At 43.6% G+C, this 27239-nt stretch overlaps 1 protein-coding gene and 1 long non-coding RNA gene across 2 annotated transcripts in view; one reads left to right on the top strand and one right to left on the bottom strand.

Annotated features, from left to right (window-relative positions):
- KLF7 (KLF transcription factor 7) overlaps nucleotides 1–5562 on the top strand; it is a 79207-nt gene extending 73645 nt beyond the window's left edge. Inside the window, exon 5 of the mRNA XM_083572443.1 lies at nucleotides 92–5562. Coding sequence (XP_083428569.1) covers nucleotides 92–143 — 52 coding nt within the window. The 3' untranslated portion in view covers nucleotides 144–5562. The remainder of the gene's footprint in view (nucleotides 1–91) is intronic.
- On the bottom strand, nucleotides 1227–23840 carry LOC310743732. Its single transcript, XR_014539200.1, has 3 exons — nucleotides 23279–23840; nucleotides 14003–14081; nucleotides 1227–1348 (listed from the first exon to the last, which is right to left on the bottom strand). It is a non-coding gene; the product is annotated as an uncharacterized lncRNA (long non-coding RNA).
- Between the last annotated feature and the right edge of the window lie 3399 nt (nucleotides 23841–27239).

Raw genomic sequence — 27239 nt, 5'->3', positions numbered from 1 at the left:
CCGTTTGACGATGATACAGAGAGGTGCAAAATCAGAAAAGTTTTCTATTGCCCAACCCTGATATATATATTTTTTGTATTTATTTCTGCAGGTGTTTTTCAAGATCTGATCACCTTGCCCTCCATATGAAGAGGCACATCTAAATAATAGATCTCTCAGCATGGCCCAGATGCAGACAGACCTGAGCATCCTGGGGGGAGGGGAGCTGCCTGTCTCTTGCTGCCTTTCAGAGGAAGAGAACTTGATCACCTGTACGCCAACCATGCACTAAATGCCGTCATGCACCCAGCTATACTTAATTACATATGTGTCTTCTCTACACCTTGCCCAACTGGAAGGCAGATGACACCTGAGGAGGAGGAGGAGGAAAGGGGTGCGAGAAGATGTCAGCAAGACACGGATGGTGCTTACAGCACTTCAGGACCGTAGGATTTTTGTTCCCCGTTTATTGCCAATGGAAATGAGAGCAAATGGGAGAGGATTCCCTGCCGCTGTGAACAGCAGTAAGAGAAGGAAATGTAACTTGCTTCTCGATGCAACTTGGATGACAGGGGATGGGGAACATGACTTTTGGAGTTGCATATTTGTAGCACTAACTTTTCTTTTTAAATGGATTTTGGAGGGGAAACTAATGACCTAGAAAAACCAAATCCCAGTTTGGTAGCCAAAACGTTAATGTCTTGGTTCCTTTCTGTTTTTGTTTTCAAGACTCCCTTATGTACAACGATGCATCAAGGCTCCTCACAGACACTTTGACCTGCTCTGATTATGGTTCTTCTTTATAGAACTGAGCTGTCAAGATCCCTTCAAGTCAATACCAATGGCCTTAATTGGCAGTAGACTGTGCAGTGACACCTGGGACACGCCTACTTTTTTCGCTTGAGATGGTATAGACTTCGTCAAGGATATTTTCTTTTGTTTTGGCTCTGCTTTTCGTTCCTTAAATTTTGATATTTTGTTATTGCACATTATGTGCACTAGGGGACTGTGAAAACTACTGATGTTACTTCACAGTGGTTGGCCAGCAATGTCCCTGAGCAGCACCACAGTATATCTTTGGAGCCTTCACCACATTGCCATAGTTCGGACTTTCTATTTAATTGCCTAATGAAAACTTGAACAACAGCTTCTCTGGAAGCTTTGAACCTTTTTCTCCATGTTCATCAGAACTCATTTACTCACCTGGATATCTGTCTTGGATTCTGTCACTCAGGCATGACTTCAGATTTTCCTCCTGCACCGTGGAGAGCACGCTTGCTGCAACCCACGATGATTGGTTAGCAGCTCAGGCCGCTTTTGACCCTTTGACCCAGTCAAAAGCCTGGTTACTGATTTGTGTGTCTGGCACCTGCAAAAAGATATATTTTGGGTTGAGCAGATTTGTAGAAATACGATGATCATCATGAATGGAAAAGTGAGAACCTCTTCCGGTTAAAATAACCCCACGCAGCATTTTTGCTCTGAAGATGAAACCTACTTAAGGTTCTCCTTTCCCATTTATCCCCATTCTTCTGACATGATAAGGTTAAATGAAAGGGATTGGCTTTTTGGTGAGCACTGACTTCCTACCAAATGACAAGTTTAAGCAAAAATAGCAAATAGAAAACACATTGGTCCACACTGACCAATGGTTGAACCATTTAGTGATCAATGGAGGTATCAGGCTCACCTTTTGAATCTTGTAGATAATTTGATGGTTGTGACTCAAAGTGGATTAATTTCCCTGTACTTTACACACACACATACACACCCTATTCTATATATACATGATGTCTACTTCTAGTTAGTTGGAGCTGGCACTGATTCCAAAGACTGCCTTTTCAAACTATCTCTCATGCAGGTGGAGAGTTAGTCATTGGGAATGGTTGTGTATAGTTAATAATGCAGGACCACCCGTGCAAGATGTGCCGAGAAATGAAATGGGCATGTTGATTCTCCCTTGGTTGCTGCTCTTCCACTCTCTAAACTAGCTCACTGCCCACCCTTTTGACTGTTTTTTTGACTTGCCGACTGTTCAGTAATTTCCTAATTTATGTTTAGGATGCAAAAACTTTAAAAGTTCTTTTTTTATATACAGAATATCTAAAATTGTATAATGTAAGTACAGACACAGGGATTCTTAGCACTTGGCCTTCTTGGCTTTCTTTCCATCTTTGATTTCGTCAAACTTAACTTAGTTTTCAAATAATACTCTCTTTGCATCGGAGTTCTTTCAGACGCTGTGGCTGTCAGTGCAGATACAAGGCCCAGCCCTTTAACAGTGGGATGTGAAAAGGACCAAAATCTAACCATCTGTGTGAGGGCAAAGAACGAGAGCATTTAAGGATGAGGGAGGAGAGATCTAAGTTTTATTCCAAAGATTTATGGTTAGCTATGATTTAGAAAATATTGGAGCACTGCTTGCTGACAATCTTGTAGTTCTCTGTATCTGTGTTCACATATTTTCTATTCCACCCAGGGGTTGAGTGGGCATTTGAGAGCCTTGTAGCTCGTTATTTGAATATTGTATGGCAGTTTTAGAATATCAGCTGAGGTGGATGACGGAACATCCAGACAGTGTGTTAGCTGAAAAATCTATACTGTCCAAGAAATTATTCTTGTAGCATCCTACATAATCTGCACACATATCTGTCATCACAGTAATCATTGGGTACCAATATCCATGAATGTCGTCATCTGAAATGTTGTTAAATCCTATTGCCTCTAGAATTCTTAGAGATCATCTATAAGACTTGGTGACAAATTTAATATAAGCTTGTATTTTAAATAATTCAATGTGGGTGGGAGGGGGGGAATAAGGGTATGGAAAAGAACAATGTTGATTTACTTCCCCAGTGTCATTTGTGGTCTCGCTTAACATCTCTGCTTCAGAATGTGAAATCTTCAATGCCCGCCCTTTTGCAGCAAATCAGAACCCTAAACTGGTCCCCTGTCTAATGGCTTCACAAAGTTAGTGGTCTGAAAAAGCACACACATTGGAAAGTATGACCTCCTTGAAATAAATAAGATGTGCTTCTGAGTAAATATGTGAAGCCAGCCCAAGTGTTGAGCAAGGAAGAAAGAGACTTTAATGGCGGGGATTGCAAGATAGGGGAGAGGAATACTAGGTTCCAACCATGCAACTGTTAATTGGCAGACTGCACCCAACATGGACCCATGGCATCAGTGGCTCAAACACTACTGCTGGCCAGTCAGAATCTGAGCCCCGTGCTGTCACCATCACTTTACGGCCGCCACCACCACCACGGAGGCTACCTGGTTGCTCCCTCCCCTTGGTCATCACTTAGGTGCTGCAACCTCTGGCTTTTTCACCTGTGAACCATGCCTGATGGATGTGCCATCACAACAGTTCACCATGCTTTTGAGGGGTTTCCTTTTTCCATATTACAAATCCTGAAGAAATTGAAATGGAGAGTTTGTAAATAGTTCGAGAACTTGATTTCGGCACTTGCCCCATTTCGCCTTCGCTTCGCTGTCCTGTAGAAGTTGGGATTTATTTTTTTCTTTAAGGAGAGGGCTTTCTTGCTTCATTGGCAATGGTGGACGTCTTTGGTCCTGGGGCTGCTCTTTGTGCAGTGCTCTCAATACGAGAGGGAGCTGGGCATCACCTGGTCTCCTAATCCAGCACAAGTAGGCATGGGAGGCAAAAACACAGGAAGGGCCCAGGTGGGGCGAGGACTCGTGGCATTCCAGTTGGCCATCAATATTTCAGAGCACTGCCTGAATCACACTGGTAGAGAGAGGCACACAGTTAAGGAGCAGCAAGGTAGGAGAAGGGGCAAACGTTCTCGTTGCTTCTGCCTCTCAATTCTCTGTGCGCCAGTATTCAAAACCACTGGTCTCTGGTGGATCCCATGTTAAAACTTGACTTGAAAGACAACTCTCTATTTTCCCTCCCAACCTATAATGGGCACAGTGAGGTTCTTTGTATCGTATTTTTTCTGAATGGTGATAAAGTGGCCCTAAGCTTATTATCTCTTCTTGTTGTATTTATGTTTTTTTATACAGTATATATAATGTCTTCATTTGAAGTGGCAAGATTTGGCATGAAACACCTTTTGCCACTTAGAACCTGGCATTCTCTCTCTTTATTTTCTTTTTTCTTTTTAAGGGGAGAAGAGCAATTTCATCCCTCCCCTCCCCCCCCAAAAAAAAATAGGATGGAAGGAGGAACATATCAAGAATGTATTTATTACCTGTTCTGATTGCAAATGCGGGCGGTAGTGTTGTGTTTTCTTTCTTTTAAATGCTTATACGTGACATTTTTGGATTCAGAAATGTAAGATTGGCCTACTCATTTTGTTTTTCAATTAAAATACATTGACCGCCAGATCACCCAAGCTGGTGAAACCCCAAGCGAATTAAGGATCAACATACTATCCATTTTGCATTTGCAGGCCCCGATCTCTGAGATTCCCCAAAGCTTCCCCACAAGCCAGCTGTCCTGCCATAGAGATGACAGGCAATTGGGGGTGGGGGTGGGGTGTCCCATGCATTGATTTAGTGCAGAGGGAGCTTCATGAATGTAGCAATGGGTGTCCATCCTGCTGCTGCATAGCTTTGATTTTGAATTGGGGCCAAAATTGTGCATCCAACTACCTTTGCTACACACAGCTGTCCCCAACAGCTTTCCTTCCATGCAAGAGAAATGGGTCAGAGCAAGTGACTCACAATATTGGATTTGGCTTGCCTGTTCTTTACGATCCGTTGCCTCCTAAGCTAGAGGAACATGGCTTTTGAGATTTCAGCAGCCTGATAGGATCAGTTCATCTCCCGGAACAATTTCCTGGCCTTGGATATTTTTATTTTAAGAATAATGTTAGAAGGCACCAAGCCAGAAACCAGAAGGTGTGTGTGTGTTCCCCCAGCATTTTTCTCCTAAGCAAAGGCTTTGCACATCACCTTTAGCAATCATATAAACCCACCAGAGTCCCTGTTTTGTTATAAAGGGGTGTGCGTCTGTGCGTTTGTATATACTTATATCTATATATAATTTCTTTTTTGCGTGTGTGTTCCAACTTGGTCATTCATTTGAAAAGAAGAAGAGAAGCAATGCCCACATAACAACCAACAACACTTGAAGGACTTTCATTTTGCACTACAGCACAGCTTCCCTTGCGCCAGATGCGTTTGCCAAGTGCATTTGGAGAACCCTTCCGTCTCGTTCTCTCAGGCCTTCTCTGGTATTTCTAGTATATCGCGGAAGTACCCAATCCTGTAGCCCTCGGTTCTGCCTTTTTTCGGTTGACATTTTATTTTTTTTAAGCTTTTTTATATATAAATATATATATATGAATATATTACTTTGTCAATTTTTTTGGCTGTACAAAAGTCTTAAGATTTAAAAAAAAATATTATTTGTATTATATGATGGTGGTATGTTAATGTTCCAAGATTATTAATGAAGAAGATTTATTTTTGTTACTGGTCTGTTTCATAATTCTTTTTTAAATTGGTATATTGTAAGATATCTATGCAAAAAAAAAAAAAGTTATGTGACGCATTTTTATTTAAGAATGTAATATGTGTAATAAAAAGTAGAATGTGTTTGGCCTGAAAATGGCTCAAGGTGTGCTGGAAATCTCCTTTGGGAACATAAAGAAAACTGATGGAAATAGAAATATAGGATGTGGGGGCCGCGTCACACTAGAGTGATGCTGTACAGTTTTCTGGGTAGCATCTTGGTGGTAGCTTTGAACCAGCAGAAACTCTTATACACAGGATTAAGCGTTTGAATTTCACCATTTCACTACCATTTAATGGCAGCTCGCCGAGCCCCAAATGCCTATTAGTACAGGTGACCCCCCAAATCTCAGCTGAAGCTCTCATGGGAGTATAGGGAACGGGAGATGCTTGGAATGCAAAGAGTAGACCAGTGGAAGCCAGGCCCCCGGCTATGAACTTTCTGCTAGTGTGAAGCCCAACTGAAGGCAAACTTTCTACATGCATGGTGGCCAATCCAGAAATTCTCTATAGTGTGAGGTCCTGTCCACACATAGTATTTACACGCAGGGTTTCGTGTGGAGCTTTCATTAAAAGCCAACGAACTCAGATTAATACAGAAATGAGTTGGAAACGAACTCGTGAAGGAACATGTGATATGGACCCAGGAGTATATGAATTTGGCCGTCCCTAATTCAGCCCTCCTTGGGCAGCTCAGAAGTCCCACTTTGCTTCCCCAATAATTTTTGGGGGCATGTTTGAGGAAGAACACCCCACTTAGCTTCAGATTTCACTCTTAATTGAAATACCATGACAATCTAGGAATGTACAATACCTGCCCTAACAATTTTTCAGTCACCTTATCCAAACCCTTTCGTCTTACCTCAAAAATTGTGAGATGTTTTGCCCAAGCAGCGACCCTCCTCACATTTGCTTCGGAGGCTGATTCAGAATTTCAGAGGCAGCCCTCCTTCTTCATTTTTAAATAAAACTCCGTGAAGGTTTTATTAGAGGGCTGGATCCCTGCCACCCTTTTATTCCTTAGTATGAGAAAAAGTTGAACTGTTTCTAAAGGTGGGCAGTTGCTGCCCTATATTCAGGGATGTGTCTGTTCAGACCACAAGTGGAAGCTTCTGGAAGATTAAAAGCACTGACTTCCTCCTCCTTTCCTAATTGTAGAGCCAGCCCTTTTTGTGGCGGTCTCTACTATACCTCAGAAAGCAATTTTTTAGTGCAGCAAATTATCTTACTTACATATTTATTTATTGCTGCATTTTTTCACTGCAAAGGAGAGGGAAAGTTTGTGAGATATTCTGCCTCAAGAGTCACAATAGCATGACCAAGCTTATGAATCTATTTGCTGCTCTGTCTCAGGGAGCTAAATGATGGCATGATAGCAGCAACAAGGCAAGAGACCACAGCTAGCCTCTTTATCCTTAGGGTAAAAGGTTTAGCTCAGCGGTAGAGCACTTGCTTTGGGTGCAGAAGGTCCCTGGTTCAGTGACTGCTAGTTGCCAGGATGACCATGGTCCTAACTGCCATTTATGTACATGTCCCATAACATAAGCTGTATTTACACAGCCTCTGGCTAGGTCCCGGGACGTGGGTGGCGCTGTGGGTTAAACCGCAGAGCCTAGGACTTGCCGATCAGAAGGTTGGCGGTTCGAATCCCCGTGACGGGGTGAGCTCCCGTTTCTTGGTCCCAGCTCCTGCCAACCTAGCAGTTGGAAAACACATCAAAGTGCAAGTAGATAAATAGGAACCGCTCTGGCGGGAAGGTAAACGGCGTTTCTGTGCGCTGCTCTGGTTCGCCAGAAGTGGCTTAGTCATGCTGGCCACATGACCTGGAAGCTGTACGCCGGCTCCCTTGGCCAATAAGGTGAGACGAGCGCCACAACCCCAGAGTCGTCCACGACTGGACCTAATGGTCAGGGGTCCCTTTACCTTTACTAGCTAGGTCCCACCGCTGGTGTTTGAAGCAGGCGTAAGCCACATTGCATATCTATCCTGCTGGGGTTTCTTTTAGCAATACTTCTCTTTGACGCTTTCCCCCTCAAACTAGATTTCATCTGCTCTGAAAACTTAAGCTGCAGTTAAGCAGAGGTGTGTACATTTCAGATATCATCATCATCATTTTTTACGTATACCCCGCCCATCTGGCCGGGCCTCCCCAGACACTCTGGGCAGCTCCCAACAGAATATTAAAAATTCAATAAAACAGACATTAAAAACTTCCCTAAACAGGGCTGCCTTCAGATGACTTCTAAGATAGTAGTTTATTTCCTTGACATCTGACATCACATGCACAGGTGACCAGGGCTTTTTCCCAGTTGGAACTCAGTTCCAGCACCTCTCAGGTGGCTGCCATTGCCATCATAAGGGAAGGTAAAAAAAAAAAGTAAAGGACCCCTGGACAGTTAAGTCCAGTCAAAGGCGACTATGGGGTGCGGCGCCCATCTCGCTTAGAACAAGGGAAGCATTCATGGCGAGTTCGGACACCTCTTTTTCTTGAAAAACAGCACTGCAGATGACACTAAACAGGAATTTGATGTAAGGAAACAAGCCCACTGGGTGAAGATATTCCCATTCCCTCTCTGGTGCGTACAGAAACATGTAAAAAAGCGATTTAAAACACAGCAACCAGGGGGGTGTTCTGTGAGAAATGACCTCACTCCCTTGTGAGCTGCTAATGCGCACCCTAAAATTAGGCAGCCGCCACAGGGAGAAAACAGGTAGCTGGTTCAGAAAAGATAGAATCATAGAATCATAGAGTTGGAAGAGACCACAAGGGCCATCGAGTCCAACCCCCTGCCAAGCAGGAAACACCATCAGAGCACTCCTGACATATGGTTGTCAAGCCTCTGCTTAAAGACCTCCAAAGAAGGAGACTCCACCACACTCCTTGGCAGCAAATTCCACTGTCAAACAGCTCTTACTGTCAGGAAGTTCTTCCTAATGTTTAGGTGGAATCTTCTTTCTTGTAGTTTGGAACCATCCGCTTCTCTGGAGCAGCAGAAAACAACCTTTCTCCCTCCTCTATGTGACATCCTTTTATATATTTGAACATGGCTATCATATCACCCCTTAACCTCCTCTTCTCCAGGCTAAACATGCCCAGCTCCCTTAGCCGTTCCTCATAAGGCATCGTTTCCAGGCCTTTGACCATTTTGGTTGCCCTCCTCTGGACACGTTCCAGTTTGTCAGTGTCCTTCTTGAACTGTGGTGCCCAGAACTGGACACAGTACTCCAGGTGAGGTCTGACCAGAGCAGAATACAGTGGCACTATTACTTCCCTTGATCTAGATGCTATACTCCTATTGATGCAGCCCAGAATTGCATTGGCTTTTTTAGCTGCCGCGTCACACTGTTGGCTCATGTCAAGTTTGTGGTCAACCAAGACTCCTAGATCCTTTTCACATGTACTGCTCTCAAGCCAGGTGTCACCCATCTTGTATTTGTGCCTCTCATTTTTTTTTATGAGATGGTGGCCTCAGGGCAGCTGATTAGAAGGAAAAGCTCACTCATTCTATTAGTTTGGCTAACATCGATTTAAACCTCAAAAAAGGCAATATACCATGTATGGAGAAAGAGATCTACAGTTCCCATAATTCTTTGGGGTAAGTCATGTCCTTTAAAGGCATGGTGTGGAAGTGACCGTTTTTGCTGGGTTTTCCACTGCACTTTTAAAAGTTGGGATGAGCCTGGAAAAGGGAGGCGGAGATTGCAAATAACGGTGGTTGAGGTCACCAGGTGATGAGGAGAACAAAACCACACCTTTTAACAGTCTGTGCAAAACCCAAAAGTTCTCCCCCGCCCCATTTAATAGGTTGTCTAACTGGAAAGAGAACGACAGTTTAGTTCAAGAACCCCTAGGATGCGTTAAGACCATTCTTATCTCTTCTTCTCCTTACCGTCCACCACTATTACGTTCACTTTGCCTTATCATGAAGTGGGTATGCATTTTTCTTTTATTCCTGTTCTTAAAACAACTGGAGATAATTGAATTTTCAGCAGGGGTCGTAGAAATCTTTACAGCGAGGATCAAAATAATCTCACTTGTCATTTTCTCAGCAAAGCTAAGTGTTGCTTCTCCTGGGTGGAGATGTTGACAACTTTTATACTCCGTGTTATGAAGGAGGTTGGGGGTTTTCTCTTTCTCTCTCCCTTTCCACAGCAGAAGCCTAATTTCCTGCAATTCTTGGAGAGCCCAGGCAGGAAGAGAGGTCAGGAAACTCACTACCCACAGCTCAGGCAGTGATTAAGAGTGGACACATTTCCTTCCTTTTCCTCCACTACTATTGGAAAGATTTTTGTGTTCCCATGTTTGGGAATTTCTGCATTCCTCCCTCACACATAACACACAATTAATTATGTGAAAGCTTTTCTGTTTTGTTTTTCAGCACCTCCCACACACAATGAATGTTGCACCTCGAATCCTCTTCCCATGCAGTTTTTGTTCCTTTTGCTGCTGTTTGGTCTCTCAAAACAGGATATGGCTGAGTGAAGAGGATCTGACAGTTTCATGGCACTTGTTTCGCTTCACAGGCCGAGGTCTGCTTCCACCCCGGCCATTCCTAGCTTTTAAAACACTTCTGCTTAGCGGGCATGAGTGGCACAGAGGACGGCCCTGCCTGAAATAAACTGCGCCTTGGCATGTTGGCATGTTCAGCTTCCAGAAGTCCTCTCCAGCCCTGCTTTCCTGCACACTCAGTGTCAGTGGCCTGCCCCTAGCCTGAGGGCAATTCTTCTCCAATTCAGAACGTGGTGGTGTGGCAACACCGGAGTGGAAATCACTGTTCACGACAGGCTCCCACAGCCTCCAGATGCAAGATTGCAGCATGTTTTCTGTTTCTCATTACAGTGCAGCTGAGGGGGCAGCCAGCTTGGACACTTTCCCTTAACCAACTGGAAATCCCCAAAGGGCTGGAGAGCACTTTAACAGCTGAAGCAAAGCTCCACAGGAAATGGACTCCATGTGTTAGGTCAGTCCTTTCACAGAGTATAGAAAGAGGGCAAGTTTCTCTTCCCATGTTCTCCTTCAGTGACCTCAATCTGCGTCCTCCATTCTTTGTGGTCTCCCTCAGCTGCACAGCTTTCTCTCTCTCTTTTGCTGAGTCCCCATTTCCTTTTTCTCAGAAGACTGGTTACTAAACAGTTATTGAGAGCGTCCGCTCTCCAGTTATTTTCAACTGCAACAGCTATTAACCCCTCGTGTGCCACCCTCTCACACAACCTAACACACTCGCACACCCTTAGGCTGTTTCCGACCTCTGAAGGAGTCATTACTCAGAGACAACCCATTAAAATGAATGGCTATGTGAAATAATTGGGGTCAATTCATGTCAGCATGTCTGTGCTGGGCTCAACTTGGGGCTCGCACACACTTTGCTTGTCCCACACCTAGAAAACACGGGTCCAAGAGGTTTGCGGCTTGTCCTGGGCTTTCCTAGGCGTGGGTCCAAGCAATTTTTGCTTTCCCCAGTGAAACGCGCTGTTTGTCGGTGAATTGGAACAAACAGTGATCGGTGGGAAACATGATTGCTGTCTGGTCTAATTCAGCGGTAAAATCGTGTTTCCTTGGACGGGTCAAGCCAAGGTGTGGACAAGCCCTTTCTTGGGCCTTTGCAAGGTGGAGAGAGTCCAGCTACCCATGAGGTGGGAGAGAGCCACGGCTGGTTCTTGTAATCCTCCTTTGATGCCCTCCCACCTTTATTTCAAAGCATCGGCAGCCATTTCCTAATTTGATGGGAGGATAATTTGATTGGGGAACGGGTGTTGTGCAGAAGGAAGTGTTTCTAACCATCCTTCCGCACCCAATGGAAAGTGTAAATAACCCTTCTCACACACACACACACACACACACACCCAATCCAGCCTCAGCGCTGCCAGCTGCTTGTCTGCTTGGTCATTTGCCTTCCATCTCCACCTGGTGGCTGTTTTGTATAGGACCAGAAACAAATGAGCAAATGATTAGAGCAGGGGTAGGTAACCTAAGGCCCGGGGGCCGGATGCAGCCCAATCGCCTTCTCAGTCCAGCCCGCAGACAGTCCGGGAAGCTATTTTTTAATGTTGTGAACTGCCTTGAGATCTACAGATGAAGGGTGATGTAAAAATTTGTTTATTTGTTTATATTAACTATTAATAATTAATAATAACTATTGGTGGGCAAAGGTGTCAATTTTGCATCTCCGGGTTTTCTATTTCCCCACCCTTAAATTCAGTTCTCCACATTTGCATTAATAAAAAGATCTTCATTAAAATTGATCAGCATCTTCGAACAAATGTTTCCCCAACGAACCTAATTTGTATGGCACTTTTGGCTAATATACACATTTTTGCAAGCGGTTTTCCCTACTATGATGCGTGTTAATGACACACACACACATCACTAATACAAGCCTTTTAATGCACACTTTACCCTATTATATGCTTTTATGTATCCATTACGTGGCTAGAAAACCGCACTGCAACGTTCAGAGAAATACAGGTTTTTAAGAGTGGCCATGCAGCCTCCAGCCCATGGCAGTCAGGGCCCAGCAACAAGCAGAGGACAACAGGTGCCTTGCCATGTTTCAGCTGATGCATGCATGCACCACAACAGGGTCCTCGTTTCCTCTGTGAGAGAGAAGAAGAGTGCCTGTTTTAAGCCTGCAATTTGTCATATTTTTTTTGGCATATATCTCAAGCAGAATGTAAATCTTCTGGCCTATTACCGTATTTTTCGCTCCATAAGATGCACCTGACCATAAGACGCACCTAGTTATTAGAGGGTGAATGCAAGAAAAGAAATATTCTTTAAAGGGAGCGCTGAGCAGAGCCTGTATGCATCCCAGGCTCTGCTCAGCGAGTTGCGTGGAGCGTCTGTGCGGTACTTGCAGCCTCGGGAAAGCCCCCCACGCTCCGTGTGGGTTTTTCCGCGAGGTGGGAGAAGGGCAGCCCATCAGTCCCTTCCCCCACCTCCCAGAAAAGCCCCACACTCCACACGGCTCTTTAAAGGGAGCGCTGAGCAGAGCCTCTCGCCTGCATTCGCTCCACAAGACGCACACACATTTCCTCTGACTTTTTAGGAGGGAAATAGTACGTCTTATGGGGCGAAAAATATGGTAACTGAGAGAAGCTCTTTTTAAGTCCCTCAAACTTATTTTAATCAGTAGATCTAACCGATTGTTCAGCCCTAGCAAATTTGGACTGAGTTGGTGTGATTTATTCTGTTTCTTCCACTAAGCCTGGGGTGAGGCACAGAATTACGCACATGCTAATGGCAGGCTCTGTGTTAACTCTTATTGATAGCTCTGCCAGTGTTGCCCATGAGGAAGATTTGGGGGAAGGAACTATGAAGCGTGAGAAAGCAGCCGTCTTGTGAGACCTGTAGAGATCCTTCCACTACCAAGCTGGAGCTTGTGGGTATGGCAGCATAGCATAACGCCTGAGCTGTGGGCCAGATAATTTCTATTCACAGGGAGTGCATAAGCAGTCCTAGATGAAGTGAGAGACTTGTTGCACCTACCCAAAACACCTGGGGGGGGGCACCAGGTTGGGGAGTGCTGATCTACTATGATTCGCATCAGCTCACAAGGGCTTCTGAGATGGCTTCCCCCCATCCCTACCTTGAGATGCTGGGGATTGCATTTTTGTGAAATTTTGTGTATTTATTTTAACAAATATACCGTATGTTTCCATGTATATGACTAGGTTCCCCCCCCCAAAAAAAAATGTCAAAAATTAGGGAGCATCTTATACACGGATATATCTCCCCCCATTTTCTTAAATGTGAGTCCCCAAAAATAGGGGGCATCTTCTTATACATGGGGGCGTCTTATAGACAGAAAAATACGGTTGTGTATAACAATATAATTTGAGTTCTATACAGAAGCTGCAAATGCAGTTTACATTATTAAGTTCCTTTCAAAGTTTCTATGCCCACAGTTCAATAAAACCAGATTTCCCCCCTGTGGTATTTATTAGGTATTGGCAAATGACTATGTTTGGTGTCAATTTGACTATTTTAGCAATCACTGTGCTTGTTAAAAAGCCATTCACTCATTATTGGAGACTATTGTTTATGTCCCCCAGTAATGGTTGCAAACCATCTTTAGGGAACTGATAAATTCATTATTATAATTTACAGTTTCCATCAACAAAATTAAATTAATTAATACCTAATTCAAATCCAGGTCACATCTCATTATTTCAGATACTATGGTTAAAACTATGAACAATCTGACTGTACTTCTACAGTTTTGCCTAGGAAACATTACTTTCCCAACGTTTAAAGTGTATTTCTGAAAACATAAAATCTCATGGGAGTCAAATATACTGTGCTTCACGCACCAGCAGTGACCTATTGGATCTCAATTCTGTTCCTCAATTGTTATTAAGTTGTCTTCATCCAGTTTAGAGACCTTGAGCTATCATTGAAATATAGATTGACCGAAGAACACAATACAAACACATTTTTAACAAACCGTAACAAAGTGATCAATGCCATCTTGAAACTTATATCTAAAAGAGGTCTATCGTGTGCAAGAAAGAAATTATTCCACAGTTCAGCAAGTCTCACCTTTCCAGAATGATTGATGTTGAGGAAGTGAGTGCTTATCTTGTCGATTCTGATTCCCAAAAGCAATAAAAGAAGATTCCTAGCAGAATAAAAAGAGTTCTGTTTAACCAATGTCTTCATCAAATAAATTCCATCTGTGAGTTTCTCCATCACTGCCAAGGTCCACATCCTTTTTGAATGGGGGAAGGTGCCAGGAGAGAGGCCATTGTGAAATGCCCTGAGCACATCCAACGAGTGCCAAGCAACATCCCTTCTTATATTCATGACATTGAGGAAGGAGGAAATAGGCAGAGAGAAGGGCATGGACATAGTTTTCACACCATTAACTTATAAGGAGAATTGACAATGGCCACCACCTCTGCTTCTTGGGGGAGAATTGGATTAAATTTGAATGCATATTAGGCTATGTGGGGTGGATAAATCCTGTCAAACTGCAGGCACATAGGTGCAGAGGTTTTTGTGTCAAGTCCTTTTAAAAGTTTATTATTTTAAAAGAAGGACATGTCTAAAACCTTTTGATTTTGGGGGGCAGAATTGGATGAAAATTTCAGGTAAGGTTGTGTCCTTCTGAGGGGACAAATCTCCAAATTTTCAGAAGAATAGCTGCAGTGTTTTCCGCACAACAGCAGCCATTACAGTTTGGAGCTCTACTTCATTTCACAACCCACATTTGCTACTGTGACATCAAAAATTGCTATACCTCCGCCTCCTCTTGACAGGTGAGAATGAAATTTGCAGGCATACTAGTTCCTCCAGAGAGGTCCAATGGCTTATCTAACAGATACATTTTATTTAAAAGGAGAGAGAAAACATCAATAACTTTTGTCATCACAGATTTGCATGAAATTTGCAGGCAGGTCCTTCTGAGGAAATGAATCCTGGGCTAATGTCAGCATGATAGCTGCTGTGGTTTTTGCATAAGGGCAGCACTTAGAGTTTTAGGGTGGATAAAATAGGAATAATTTAATCTCCCCAAGTGTTTTGTGGGCCATCATTCTGAAAACAGCAGGCATGAGAGAGGTGTCCTTAGGTAACAAACCTGCCAAACTACAGACAAATAGTTTCAGGGAGTTTTGTGGTTGTTGTTGTTGTTGTTTAGTCGTTTAGTCGTGTCCGACTCTTCGTGACCCCATGGACCAGAGCACGCCAGGCACTCCTGTCTTCCACTGCCTCCCGCAGTTTGGTCAAACTCATGCTGGTAGCTTCGAGGACACTGTCCCACCATCTCGTCCTCTGTCGTCCCCTTCTCCTTGTGCCCTCAATCTTTCCCAACATCAGGGTCTTTTCCAGGGAGTCTTCTCTTCTCATGAGGTGGCCAGAGTATTGGAGGCTCAGCTTCAGGATCTGTCCTTCCAGTGAGCACTCAGGGCTCCTTATGGATCACTGCCTTGCCATGGTGAAGGGGCTTGAATAACTCAGAGAAGCTATAAGCCATGCCATGCAGGGCCGCCCAAGATGGACAGGTCATAGTGGAGAGTTTTGACCAAACGAGATCCACCTGGAGCAGGAACCGGCAAGCCACTCCAGTATCCCTGCCAAGAAAACTCCATGGACAAAGACAACAGGCATATAAAAGTTATGACGCTGGAAGATGAGCCCCTCAGTTTTGTGGTAGAAGTCTTTAAAGGTGACTTGAACGTTCAGTAGGGGGAGGTGGCATGCCAGGAAGGGAGAACAGCTGGTCATTTCCCTGAGTAGAAAAACTTGGAGACTAAAGGTGTTAGAGGTGGCAAAAATAATTCATGACAAAGAATTTGTTTTCTAAAGGAGGAATCTGAAAGACGAATCATGTAGGTGTTAAGGGAGAGAGGTCCAGGCACAAATGCCAGCCATGAAGAATGTGTGAAGCTGGTTAATATATCAGGAAACTTTTGAGGGTTGAGGATGATTAAGAAGTTCAAAAAGCCACGATTGTGCAATGGTCTCTCAGGCCACTCCCTCGGCACTGGCTGACTGGAATCTAAATCTGGGATGAATATATTTACTGGGAGCAGACTCTGATTGCAAAAGTTCTCTGGGGAGAAGGGTAGATTCCCTGGTAAACATGCCATTATTCCGCCTAACAATAAAATGCTTGCCATTTCAGAACTGAAATGGGTTGCCTTAAATAAGGTGAAGGTTTCTACGCATGGCAGTAGAATGACTTGCATATTTGTTTGTAAATTAACAGTCATTTTTTAAAAATGAATTTTAAAAAACATGAGAATGGAACGGAGTGCGAGAGAGGTAACTGAACGCCTCAAATCATTAACAGCTTATTATGTGTCCTGGAAGTATGGGTTTGAGTCAGGGAGATATGCGCCATAAGGAGACAATTCTTTGCATCGCAAGCCTGTCTGAATCTGAGCACAAGCTTTTCTCTGTGCTCCCTCTTACTAGGGGGAACAGGGAAATAATAATAATAATAATAATAATAATAATAATAATAATAATAATAATATATTATTTGTACCCTGCCCATCTGGGCAGCTTCCAACAAAGACAAAAAATACACTAAAATGTCACACATTAAAAACTTCCCTAAACAGGACTGCCTTCAGATGTCTTCTGAATGTCAGGTAGTTGTTTATCTCTTTGACATCTGGTGGGAGGGCGTTCCACAGGGCGGGCGCCACTACCGAGAAGGCCCTCTGCCTGGTTCCCTGTGGCTTTGCTTCTCGCAGGGAGGGAACCGCCAGAAGGCCCTCGGAACTGGACCTCAGTGTCTGGGCAGAACGATGGGGGTGGAGGCATACTGGGCTGAGGCCATTAGGGCATTGAAGGTCAGCGCCAACACTTTGAATTGTGCTCGGAAACGTACTGGGAGCCAATGTAGGTCTTTCAAGGCCGGTGTTATGTGGTCTCGGCGGCCGGCCCCAGTCACCATTTCAGGTGGCCAGCTTTGGACAGGCTTGCAAAGCACAGAGTCATTTTAGCAGAAGAACAGAAGGAGAGCCCTGCTAAATCAGCCCAAAGACCCACCCGATCAAGAATCCTGCTTTCACAGGGGCAAACCAAATGCATCTAAGAAGTCCACAAGCAGAAACATCTTCCACCAATTTGTCTTATCCTCTTTTAAAGCCACCCAAATTGGTGGCCTTCACTATCCTGGGAACAAATCCAATAGGGGAATGTGAAATTAAAATCTCAGAACGTTTCTTGGGGGGGCGGGGCGGGAATACTTTCTGAGAGATGTCGGCTCCACTCTAGTTGTGGGCTCTTGTTTAGTTCTATGGTCCCAAAGAAGCACTATAAGCTAGAAGTGTCTGTAGATCATTGGAAAAATTCACAAGAAAACAACAGGTAGATTAAGTTTTCTGACAACAAAAGGAGGGACTGAACATAGTGAAAAATGTTCAGAATGACAAAAATCGATGAGATGCCTTCATACCTGTCTATAAAGGATAGGCAAGACAAATTAGGCCATTGCAGTAAAAAGTTTTGAATTTTAAAAGGTTTGACCCTGGAGACTTTATACTGAAGTAAAAATTCAAAAGTGAACCAGTTAATCATTAATAACAATTGAACACTATTCTTAATTTTGGCCATAGAAAAAGGTTTCTACTGTTAATTGGTTAATTGAAACTCAGTGTGGTGAGTTTTCAGATTGCATGCTGAAGTACTATGGGTTTGGATTGTTGTTGTTTTCAGAAATTTGATATGACACAATTTGCATGACATAGAAAAAGTTCTTTGTTTCTCCAGCTTAAGACTGTTGCTCAGAATAAGGACTCGATATAATTCAAAGTGTTGGCTTCAGCAATGTTAGCATTTTATACTTGTATACCTGAAGGAGTGTCTCCACCACCATCGTTCTACCTGGACACTGAGGTCCAGCTCCGAGGGCCTTCTAGCAGTTCCCTCCCTGCGAGAAGCAAGGTTACAGGGAACCAGGCAGAGGGGCTTCTCGGTGGTGGCACCTGCCCTGTGGAACACCCTCCCACCAGACGTCAAAGAGTTTAACAACTATGTAACTATGTTTTGTAGACATCTGAAGACCTGTTTCGGGAAGCTTTTAATGCTAGATTCCCACCTGCCCCCCTTTGTATTTTTATTGGAAGCTACCCTGAGTGGCTGGGGCAACCCCAGTCAGATGGCTGTGCTGTCAGAAATAAATTATGATGATGATGATGATGATGATGATGATGTTATTATTATATTAACACCCTCAAGATGGTGCTGCGCAAGCTTCACTGTGGGGGGCATTTCATACCTGGCAACTCTTGGTCAAGAGAACCCAACTCTCTGCACTGCTTTGCGATACACCTGCACCTGTGTTTGGAGGTTCACTCTCTATAACTCATACTACTACTACTACTACTACTACTAATAATAATAATAATAATAATATCTATACCCCGCCCATCTGGCTGGGTTTCCCCAGTCACTCTGGGCGGCTTCCAACAAAATATTAAAAATACAATAAAACATCAGACATTAAAAACATCCCTAAGCAGGGCTGCCTTCAGATGTCTTCTAAAAGTCAGATAGTTGTTTATTTCCTTTTATATCTCTGATGGGAGGGTGTTCCACAGGGTGGGTGCCACTACCGAGAAGGCCCTCTGCCTGGTTCCCTGTAAGCTCGCATCTTGCAGTGAGGGAACCACCAGAAGGCCCTCAGCGCTGGACCTCAGTGTCCAGGCTGAACGATGAGGGTGGAGAAGCTCCTTTAGGTATATCAGTCCTAAGCTATGCTCTCCAAGAAGCCTTAAGTTAGATGTTCACAGTGCTGGCATCTCCAGGCTACTGAATGGTCTTTTTGAAGGTGTCCCCTGTTTGTAGGGCTGTCCGTTCCAAATCTGGTTTAAAGTTAAGGAACTGTAGAAAGGGAGAGCAGAAGCATGGAAGCTGGGAGCACCAGTCCAGCAGAATGAGCAGCCAAACAAGTTCCCTGGTGCGTGGCCACTCTAGCGGTATCTGCTGCATATCTATTTAAATTATAGCAATAATTTTTAAATTTGCATTCATATACATAAACATTTGCAAACTTTATGCAAACTGCTGTTCTCTTTTTAATGATGCAAATCTATTTCTTTTTCTAAACTGTGCTTAACTGGTCACGCTAGCAAAAGTTGTCGCAGATTTTTGCTGGGAGATAAAGGACACAAATGTATGATTGTTTAATAGCTTGTGGGTTGGTGTGATCCATACCAAAAAAAAAAAAAAAAAACCTTGTTAATATTTCCCTTTGCAAATTAACCCTAGAACAAGGGTAGGGAAAGTTTGGCCCTGCAGATGTTGTTTGACTCCAACAGCTAACATGGTCCATGGGTCAAGGATGACCTGTGTTTCAGAGACCCATCCCTTGTCTCCTCTATTTAGGGTTGCCATACGTCCAGGAAAACCTGGACATGTCCTCTTTTTAGGGGGCCAATATGCCCACCTGGGCGGATTCCTACATTTTAAAGGAAATGTCCAGATTTGGGGGGGTTGGGCTCAGACCCAGACAGCTTGCGTTTGGGCGGCTTGGGCTGCTCTATACACCACGGCTGCTGCCAGCCCGAGCCAGAGAAAGAGGCATCCATGCCCATGTGCCTCTTTTCCTGGCTTGGGCTGGCAGCATCTCGGGCTGCCCTCTTTTTTGCTCTTCAAGATATGGCAACCCTGCCTCTATTTGACTAATTCTTCAGGTGCGCCTTGGAAGGCTTCTGTCAAAGATCTTTTGCAGGGAGGATCCATTGAACCTTCTCTGTGTAATTGTTCTTCCTGAGATGTAACATACTTAAGAAACCTAAACAGCCAGTGCTTTTCTTTGTATAATAAAGGCAGAACAGCCACCGCTTTGTCCTGTATGAATTATAGCCTCTCAAAGCAATGATAGCTGCAGGGGGGAAAGGCAAATATTGACACTTCAATAATGTTTGCCTAGCGATCAGTGGACAGTATACAGCACTCAGATTGTCTGTGTTACATGAATCAATTAGGGAAATGGAGATTTGATGTCCTCCAGGAAAAAAAGTACATAGTGAATGCTGGCAATCACTGACCATATTCACCTTATGCTTAATTCTCAAAGCACATTTATGTGATGCTTAATCATTTCTATTTAGATCAGATCCACATGCTGCATCTTGACAGCTACAACACCCAGGAACGCCATTACAGCATAATGTGCATTAACTTACTTAGTTTTTTAGTACAAGAATTATGGAGCGAGGACATGTCTCCTTCTCAGCATCAGTGGAGATGAAGGAGGCAAGTCCTTGTAGCCACAAAATGGCAAAACAAAGCAAAAGTTTGTTGAGACAAAGCCCTAGATTGCACAGAGGTGGTCAACCTGCACCTGGGCGACAACACTTTAGATTCCAGGTGGGCTGAAGGGATAAAGGAAGGGGAATGAGACAGTTTGTTCTGCCTGCAAAAAGACTGGACAGAGCAGGCCAGGAGCGAGTGCACTTCAGTGGACTTCCTAACTGCTGCCTTTCCCCTCCTTCCATCCATTAGCTGGGCTGTTGCTGCTATCGATGAAACAAGGAGAGTTCACAAATCCCTCTTGTACCAGCAAACTGTGCTTTAATACAGCTGCCTTCTCTTCCTTGAGTCTCTACAACAGGCCAGCCTCTACCTATAGAGACTTGCCATAGGTCCTCTTTTTCTAGGACACGTCCTCTTTTTCATGGGTATGTAAAATGAGAGTTGTCATAGCGATCCATAGTTAAAAGCAGAAGTTGGCAAAGGTGCCCTCTTTGTTGCTCTTCAAAATATGGCAACCCTACAAATCTAAGCAGAAACCTTAACCTAGTTATTAAAGCTAGTGTGGCAATTCTCATAAACACTACCATGTCACAGAACACCTCTTGAGGGGCAAAGGCATCTAGGAATCGGCTGTTGATTCCACCTGGCCAATGCACTTCTTCCTGCTTTGCGATAGTGTTGCACACTGTAGCAGAAGTTCCGCCCTCAAAGGAAAGCCCCACAACAGTTGTGCAATGAATTTTTTCACAAAACAAGTGTTGCAAACAGAGGAGGAATGGCATCCCTAGGTGGCAACCAGACTTGGGCCTACGTGAGAGTCCCGGACAGAGAGTTTTGCTGTCTCTTTGGGCCTAATGAGGCGTTCTTCATAGTTCTTGTAAATGTCACACGTGGGAAATTGAACAGGGTTGAGGACTTCATTACAGCCAAGGCTAGACTTCTCCGACCAACTAGGAACAGCAAAAAGCAAAGCGAAACCGAACTAACTGCTTTGTTCCTAAGCGGCGATGTCAAAATTACTAAATTGTGCGTCTGGGGAGCTTCCCGAAATGCCCTCAAGAAATATGTCTCGTAATATAACAGTTGCTCTCAGCGCAGGCAAATGAAGCAGAGACAAAGTGACTGGAATCAAAGCACTTGGGAAATAAAGCTTTGTTTGCATTTGAGAAGCTGGGTGTTTTTGGTTTTTTGCAGTGCCTGTTCCTAACTTTGAAACAATCTCCAGTGGCCTTTTGTTCTTGTAAAGAAATTGCCTGCAAGAGAGAAGGGTGGCTAAGATCAAACCAGCATCCTCATTGACAGGTCTCCCTGCCAATGGAAATATTGCCTGGTTTTGACTGGCAGAATCCGAGACCAGGGAGAAGAGTCGGTGGAGGAAGATTGGAAGAAATTTAAAGACTATTTACAGAAACATTGTAAAATTAATGAATGTTAGAAGGATGTTGGAATGATGTTATGTGACTTTAGCAGGAATGATAGAAAGGATTTGGGAAAAACTGACTGTTAATTGGTGAAAGGAGGGAAAGTAAAGCTACATTATACTAAGATAAATTACAGGACTAAAAATTGAAAAGATGGAAAGGATTTGCTGAAATAGATAATCGATCTAGAATACAAAAAAGGGAGGTGTGAAGAGGTCAAGGAAATAAGCTAATGAAAGATAAGTAATGGGAAGATTTGTTGTATTTTTCTTTGTTTTTTCTTTTTTGTTTAATGGATTTTATTTTTCTGTTTTTGTTTTTTTCCTTTGTATTTTATCCTTTTTTCTTTACCTATTGTGATGGGTTGTATTGTTTTTTGTTTAAAATGATGTTTTTTATTTTTTGTTTTTTATTTTTGTACCCCTTAAAACTTTAATAAATATTATTTTTCAAAAAAAAGGAAATATTGCCTGGTTTTGCCTCCAGGCAAAGGCTCCCATTAATTGGTTCTCTTTCTTTCACGTCCTGCTCCTCTCGCCCAATGAAGTGATGGGGGCGGGGTTTTAAGAGAACTTCTGTGCCTCTTAATCACTTTGCCTTGGTGCTGGTGAGAAAGCAGCTTTATGCCAATGGGTTTTATTTAATGCTAACTGGACATAAATATAATTGTTGGCAGAAACCTCAAATACCAGCTTTGATAGATGATTGGATTACTTCAGAACCCCGGCACATATGCACGTAAACCTTTGCAGGGAACTTACCAAAGGACACTTCTGTGCTCCCTGTGTCATGCAAATACTTGCCCAAAATACCCTGTGAAAAGGTACCAGAAACTGCTTTACTTACTTTAAAATTTAAAGCTGCCAACACAAAATCTCTTGGATCTATCTGGCTGAAATTTGGCAGGCTTCATCCATGCAGAAGATTTCCTCCAATTTTATTTTTTGAAAATGTTACAGGCACATTGGTGATTTCCCCATTTCAACACAAAGCACAGTTTATGAAATGAAGCCAAGTGGGAATGAAATGACGCAACTTATACCCGCAAGTGAACAAAACAAGGTGGCTTCCCAAATGTATACCATTCCCCTCTTGCCCCCCTGTTTTTGCAAAGCCTTAGAGAGACTCTTGATCTCAAGGCCGTGGGTTTGAGCCTCACATTGGGTGAAAATTCCTGCATTGCAGGGGGTTGGACTAGATGACCCTTGGCTCCCTTCAGCTCTGCAATTCCATAACTCTGTGAATTCGCTCATCAATGAAAAGGCCCTTATTCCTCGTCTTTCTCCTTCCTGGTTTCAAAGCCTTTTCAGTTCTGGCACCTATCCTATGGAAGATTTGAACCACCAATAGCTTGGTCTGTTGATTCTTCCTATGCCCTGGACTACAGTGACCCAGATGGTTCTATTACATTTCCATCATTTGTGCCTTTATGTCACCAAGGAAGCCATTCATTGCGAAAAGATAAATCTACTTGGGGAGGGAAGGAAGCCAAGGAAGGCATTGCTTTGAACCATACTTCACGCCAATAGCTTCCTTATTGTTTTGGGTAACAGCACTGCAAGATGTTTTTACCCAGAGGATATGTACTGTATCAGGAAGTTCAATGGAGTCGAAAGATGACGTTCATTAGCTTCACATTTAAGACAATTAGAGCGGAGAGGGCCATAAGAGAAGCACTTACTTTGTCGTTCTCTCGCTGCTTCTTGCAAACCAAACAGCCTGGAGTCCCTCGCCAAGTTTAATGGCTCCCTTTTGAGTCCTCCCGCTTAGACGCTATCGCCACGGATTGTCAGCCTTGGAGAATGGAGATGGATGGCATCTGAAGGTGGAGTGTCAGCGAGCCCAGGTGACCTCTGTGCCGACCTCTGTTGCCCATAAGGAGGATGCATTAAAAAGATGTTTGAGCTGGGCTGGAAGGGAAAGTTCGAGGTACCATAGAGACCAAGCCGTTGCTAAGGATGTGATCGGAGCTCTGATTGCAGCAGAGATAATTGCAATGCCCTCATTCCAGTTCTCAGGGGAATACCTGGAGGGGAAAGGGGGAGGCTGGTGTTTTAAAAATCCATCTGCAGCTGTGTACAGTGGTACCTCGGTCTATGAACAGCCCTATTAACGAACTATTTGGTATACAAACTCTGCAAAACCGGAAGTAGGTGTTCCGGTTAGTGAACTTTACCTTGGTCTACAAACAGAAGCCGAACGGTGGAAGGGCACCAGCGGTGGTAGGCCTCATTAGGGAAAGCGCACCTTGATTTATGAACGGCTTTGGTTTTAGAACGGACTTCCGGAACGGATTAAGTTCATAAACCGAGGTACCACTGTATTTGCAAAGCCTAGAAATTGCAACATTGAACAGTGTGTCCTGATGTGTTTGTGTGTGTTTTAAGCATCCTCCTCTTTTATTGCTCTATCCTCTCTACACACACACACACCTGCGAGCAATACTTTATTGTGGTTCCTTCCTATTCCTTGGATGCTTAGGAATTCTCACCGCCCCCTTCCCCCAAAAAGCCTTTCAGCTCAGCTATTAAGCTGAACGTGGCTCAGGGAAAGGAATGGGAATGTCTGGTAAGAAGAAAGATAGTCTCATGAAAGGGGAGGGGGCTGGGGTAGCCTGAGGTAATAGAGATGGATCACTTAATCTATCCACAGCCTCAAATAAAACCAGCTGAATTTAACATGTTAGGTTACAGTTAAAACAGCCAAGTTATTTTGCTCCCTATATCACTGTTTCGAATGATCATGGAGAGCCATTTTTTATTTTCGCATTTCTAAGTCATTTTGCAGTCCCCTGTGAGGATGGGAGTGTATTTATTATCTTGTCCCTGCTGCTGTGTGATCTATTAATATCAAAGGCTGGGGAAGAGATGAAAGCACTGAAATGATCTGGTGTCTGAAATTATTTTCAAGTTTTGCTTTCAGTGTAGATATGTTTAGAAAAGTGTTCCAGATCTCTTAGGCATCTTCCTCAAATACGTTTCCAAACTCTTCTTTTGCGGGCCTCTAAGTTTTAAACCACAGAGCCTAGGACTTGCCAATGAGAAAGTCGGCAGTTCGAATCCCCGCGACGGGGTGAGCTCCCGTTGCTCGGTCCCTGCTCCTGCCAACCTAGCAGTTCGAAAGCACGTCAAAGTGCAAGTAGATAAATAGGTACTGCTCTGGCGGGAAGGTAAGTGGCGTTTCCGTGCACTGCTCTGGTTCGCCAGAAGTGGCTTAGTCATGCTGGCCACATGACCCGGAAGCTGTACGCCGGCTCCCTTGGCCAGTAAAGCGAGATGAGCACCGCAACTCCAGAGTCAGTCACGACTGGACCTAATGGTCAGGGCTCCCTTTACCTTTACCTTTCAGTTTTAAAAACGTAGGCCCTGTTTGGCAGCAGCAAAATGAAATATCCAAATGATGCAAAGTAATAAACGTTTACTGAACTCCGCACCTCTCCCTCTATTAAAGCCACAAGGCTCCATCTAAACCCTCAGCTTTCACAGCCTCTGAAACAAATTGACTCTCGCCATGCAGGAAAAGCAGGTGGCAGAATTGCACCTTGTCCAGTGTTTCGATGTTGTGAGACTTTTGTGGGTCTACTTGAGAGTTAGTTTGGACCCTGGGTGAGAACCCAGAGGAGGAAGGGTGTGTCAGAAGGAAAATGAATTGATATTGACATATCTTTGCTGTTTTTATACCTCGTGACATTTCCTCTTTAAGACGTGTATTTTATCTTACAACATTTCTCCTCCAGTAAAACAAGTGCTAACTCAAGCAGTTACTAACCTTCCCCCAATCAGCAAAAGCCATTGTGGAAGAGCCATCATGTTAACTTTCAAAGTATAGATTATCATTATTGAGCTTGTATTACTTTTGGCTGGCAGCCCAGCATGTCCTTGGTAACTCAGGGTCACCAAAAAAGAAATGAATAATACTCTGTTGCTACTCTATAATGGCATGGGATTCATAGGATTAAATTGGTTTTTGCATTCAGACATTCTTTCAACACCACACTCTAATTAGATTTAAAGCGATTTGGCTGCTAGTGGCCCTAAATAGCTGTTAACCTCTTGCAACTCTACATGCCCTTACTGGACATCTCTATTAATTCCCTTTTGGTCAAGAGTTCCCCGTGAAATGCGAAAGACTATTAAACCACTCTGGGAATTGCAGCTCTGTGAGGGCAATGGGGTGCCCAAAAATCTCTCAGTGCCCTTAATAAATTACAGCTCCCAGAATACTTTGCGGGGTGCCATGACTGTTTAAAGTGGTATCGTGGGTGGTATGGATGTGGCCCATGTTAAATAATATTTTTGATTTAACTGAATATTTAGAAGTGCATTAAGTTATTTCTAGTAAGATTTGGTTTGAATTATTATTAGTGAATATCAATATACGTATCAAGGCTTGGAGATTAGACCACTGAAGAAGCCCGGAAAACTACCTTGGGAGTGTGCTATCTGCAAGCCCCAGTAAAAGGGCCCCATCGGGGGTGAACAGCGGCCTCTTGATTACTTCGTCTGCCAGGGCGAAACAGGTGCAAAATGTCGGAACCCTGTCTACAACTTTATTAACATCCATCTACAACTTCGCTAGCATCTCTCGGTATTGTGAACAACACCGAACTTACCTTTTGTTGGTATCTTCATGAACTTACCTAAAAAGATAAAGAAAGCAAAAGACTGAGTTAAGCACTTGAAAAATCCATTGAAATCAGACATTATAAGTTCATCTTAGGTTGGGTAGTTCACAAGTCTCTGTGGCTTTGCATAAGGTTTTGCATTTTTCTCAGAAGATTAATAAAGCATGTATAATCATTTTGGTAATTATTGTGTGTATATTAGTCGCCAACATGTTGCATGAGTCGTACTGCATGTTAAATAAGCGGGCAAATAAAAATATTTCAAGCCATTCTGCAAAATATTGTAATACAAGCTCCACTTGCGAAAGCTGCCTCTGTCCGATTCTTCACAATTCCCCCATGTCGCAAACCCCTCAGTGCTTTGAGCAGTCGCTCCTTGCTTCCTCCGGGAGCAGATAACACTTCACTCTCCTGTCTTTGCATCAGACAAGGGGAACCCAGCTCACTTCGGCAGAAGGAGGTAACTTTAGGGATGGAATCGGAATTCAATAAGCCACAGTTAACACCATGATTCCTAGTTCAGACACAATGAGATAACGTGGTTGGTTGAAAATGGAGCAAGCGCTTCTGATTTCCTTGTGGCCAAGCTGGATAAAGAAGGGGAGAATGGAAGCGTGTAAGTCCAGGGCTTGCGCCTAGGTAAGCTAGGCCTCAGTGTTGGAATTAATATGCATATTTTACACGTAGGGTTTTTTGTTTGCTTTTAATTAAGTGGATTTTCATGTTTGGGTCCCTACTAAACAACTCTCATCTCGCACAGGGGTTAAGTTCCCAGGATAGCGCATAAAGCCAAAATCACATTTAGTCAAAACACATTGGGTGCGATCAGTGCTTTTTTTCGGGGGGGGGGCGCAGGGGTACACATACCCCTAAACATTTTGTGAATCTAAATTTGGCCTCGTTGAGGGGCAGTATTTCAATATGAGTAGGAAAATGAGAGTACCCCTAAAAAAAATTTTTAGAAAAAAGTACTGGGTGTAATGGTGGGTGGGATTGCCAAAGTCTTTTTTTCTAGATG

This window comes from Podarcis filfolensis (assembly GCF_964270895.1).
Source record: "Podarcis filfolensis genome assembly, chromosome: 1".
NCBI classification, from domain to species: domain Eukaryota; kingdom Metazoa; phylum Chordata; class Lepidosauria; order Squamata; family Lacertidae; genus Podarcis; species Podarcis filfolensis.
The sequence above is the reverse complement of the archived record's forward strand: the minus strand, read 5'-3'. Positions and strand labels throughout refer to the sequence as shown.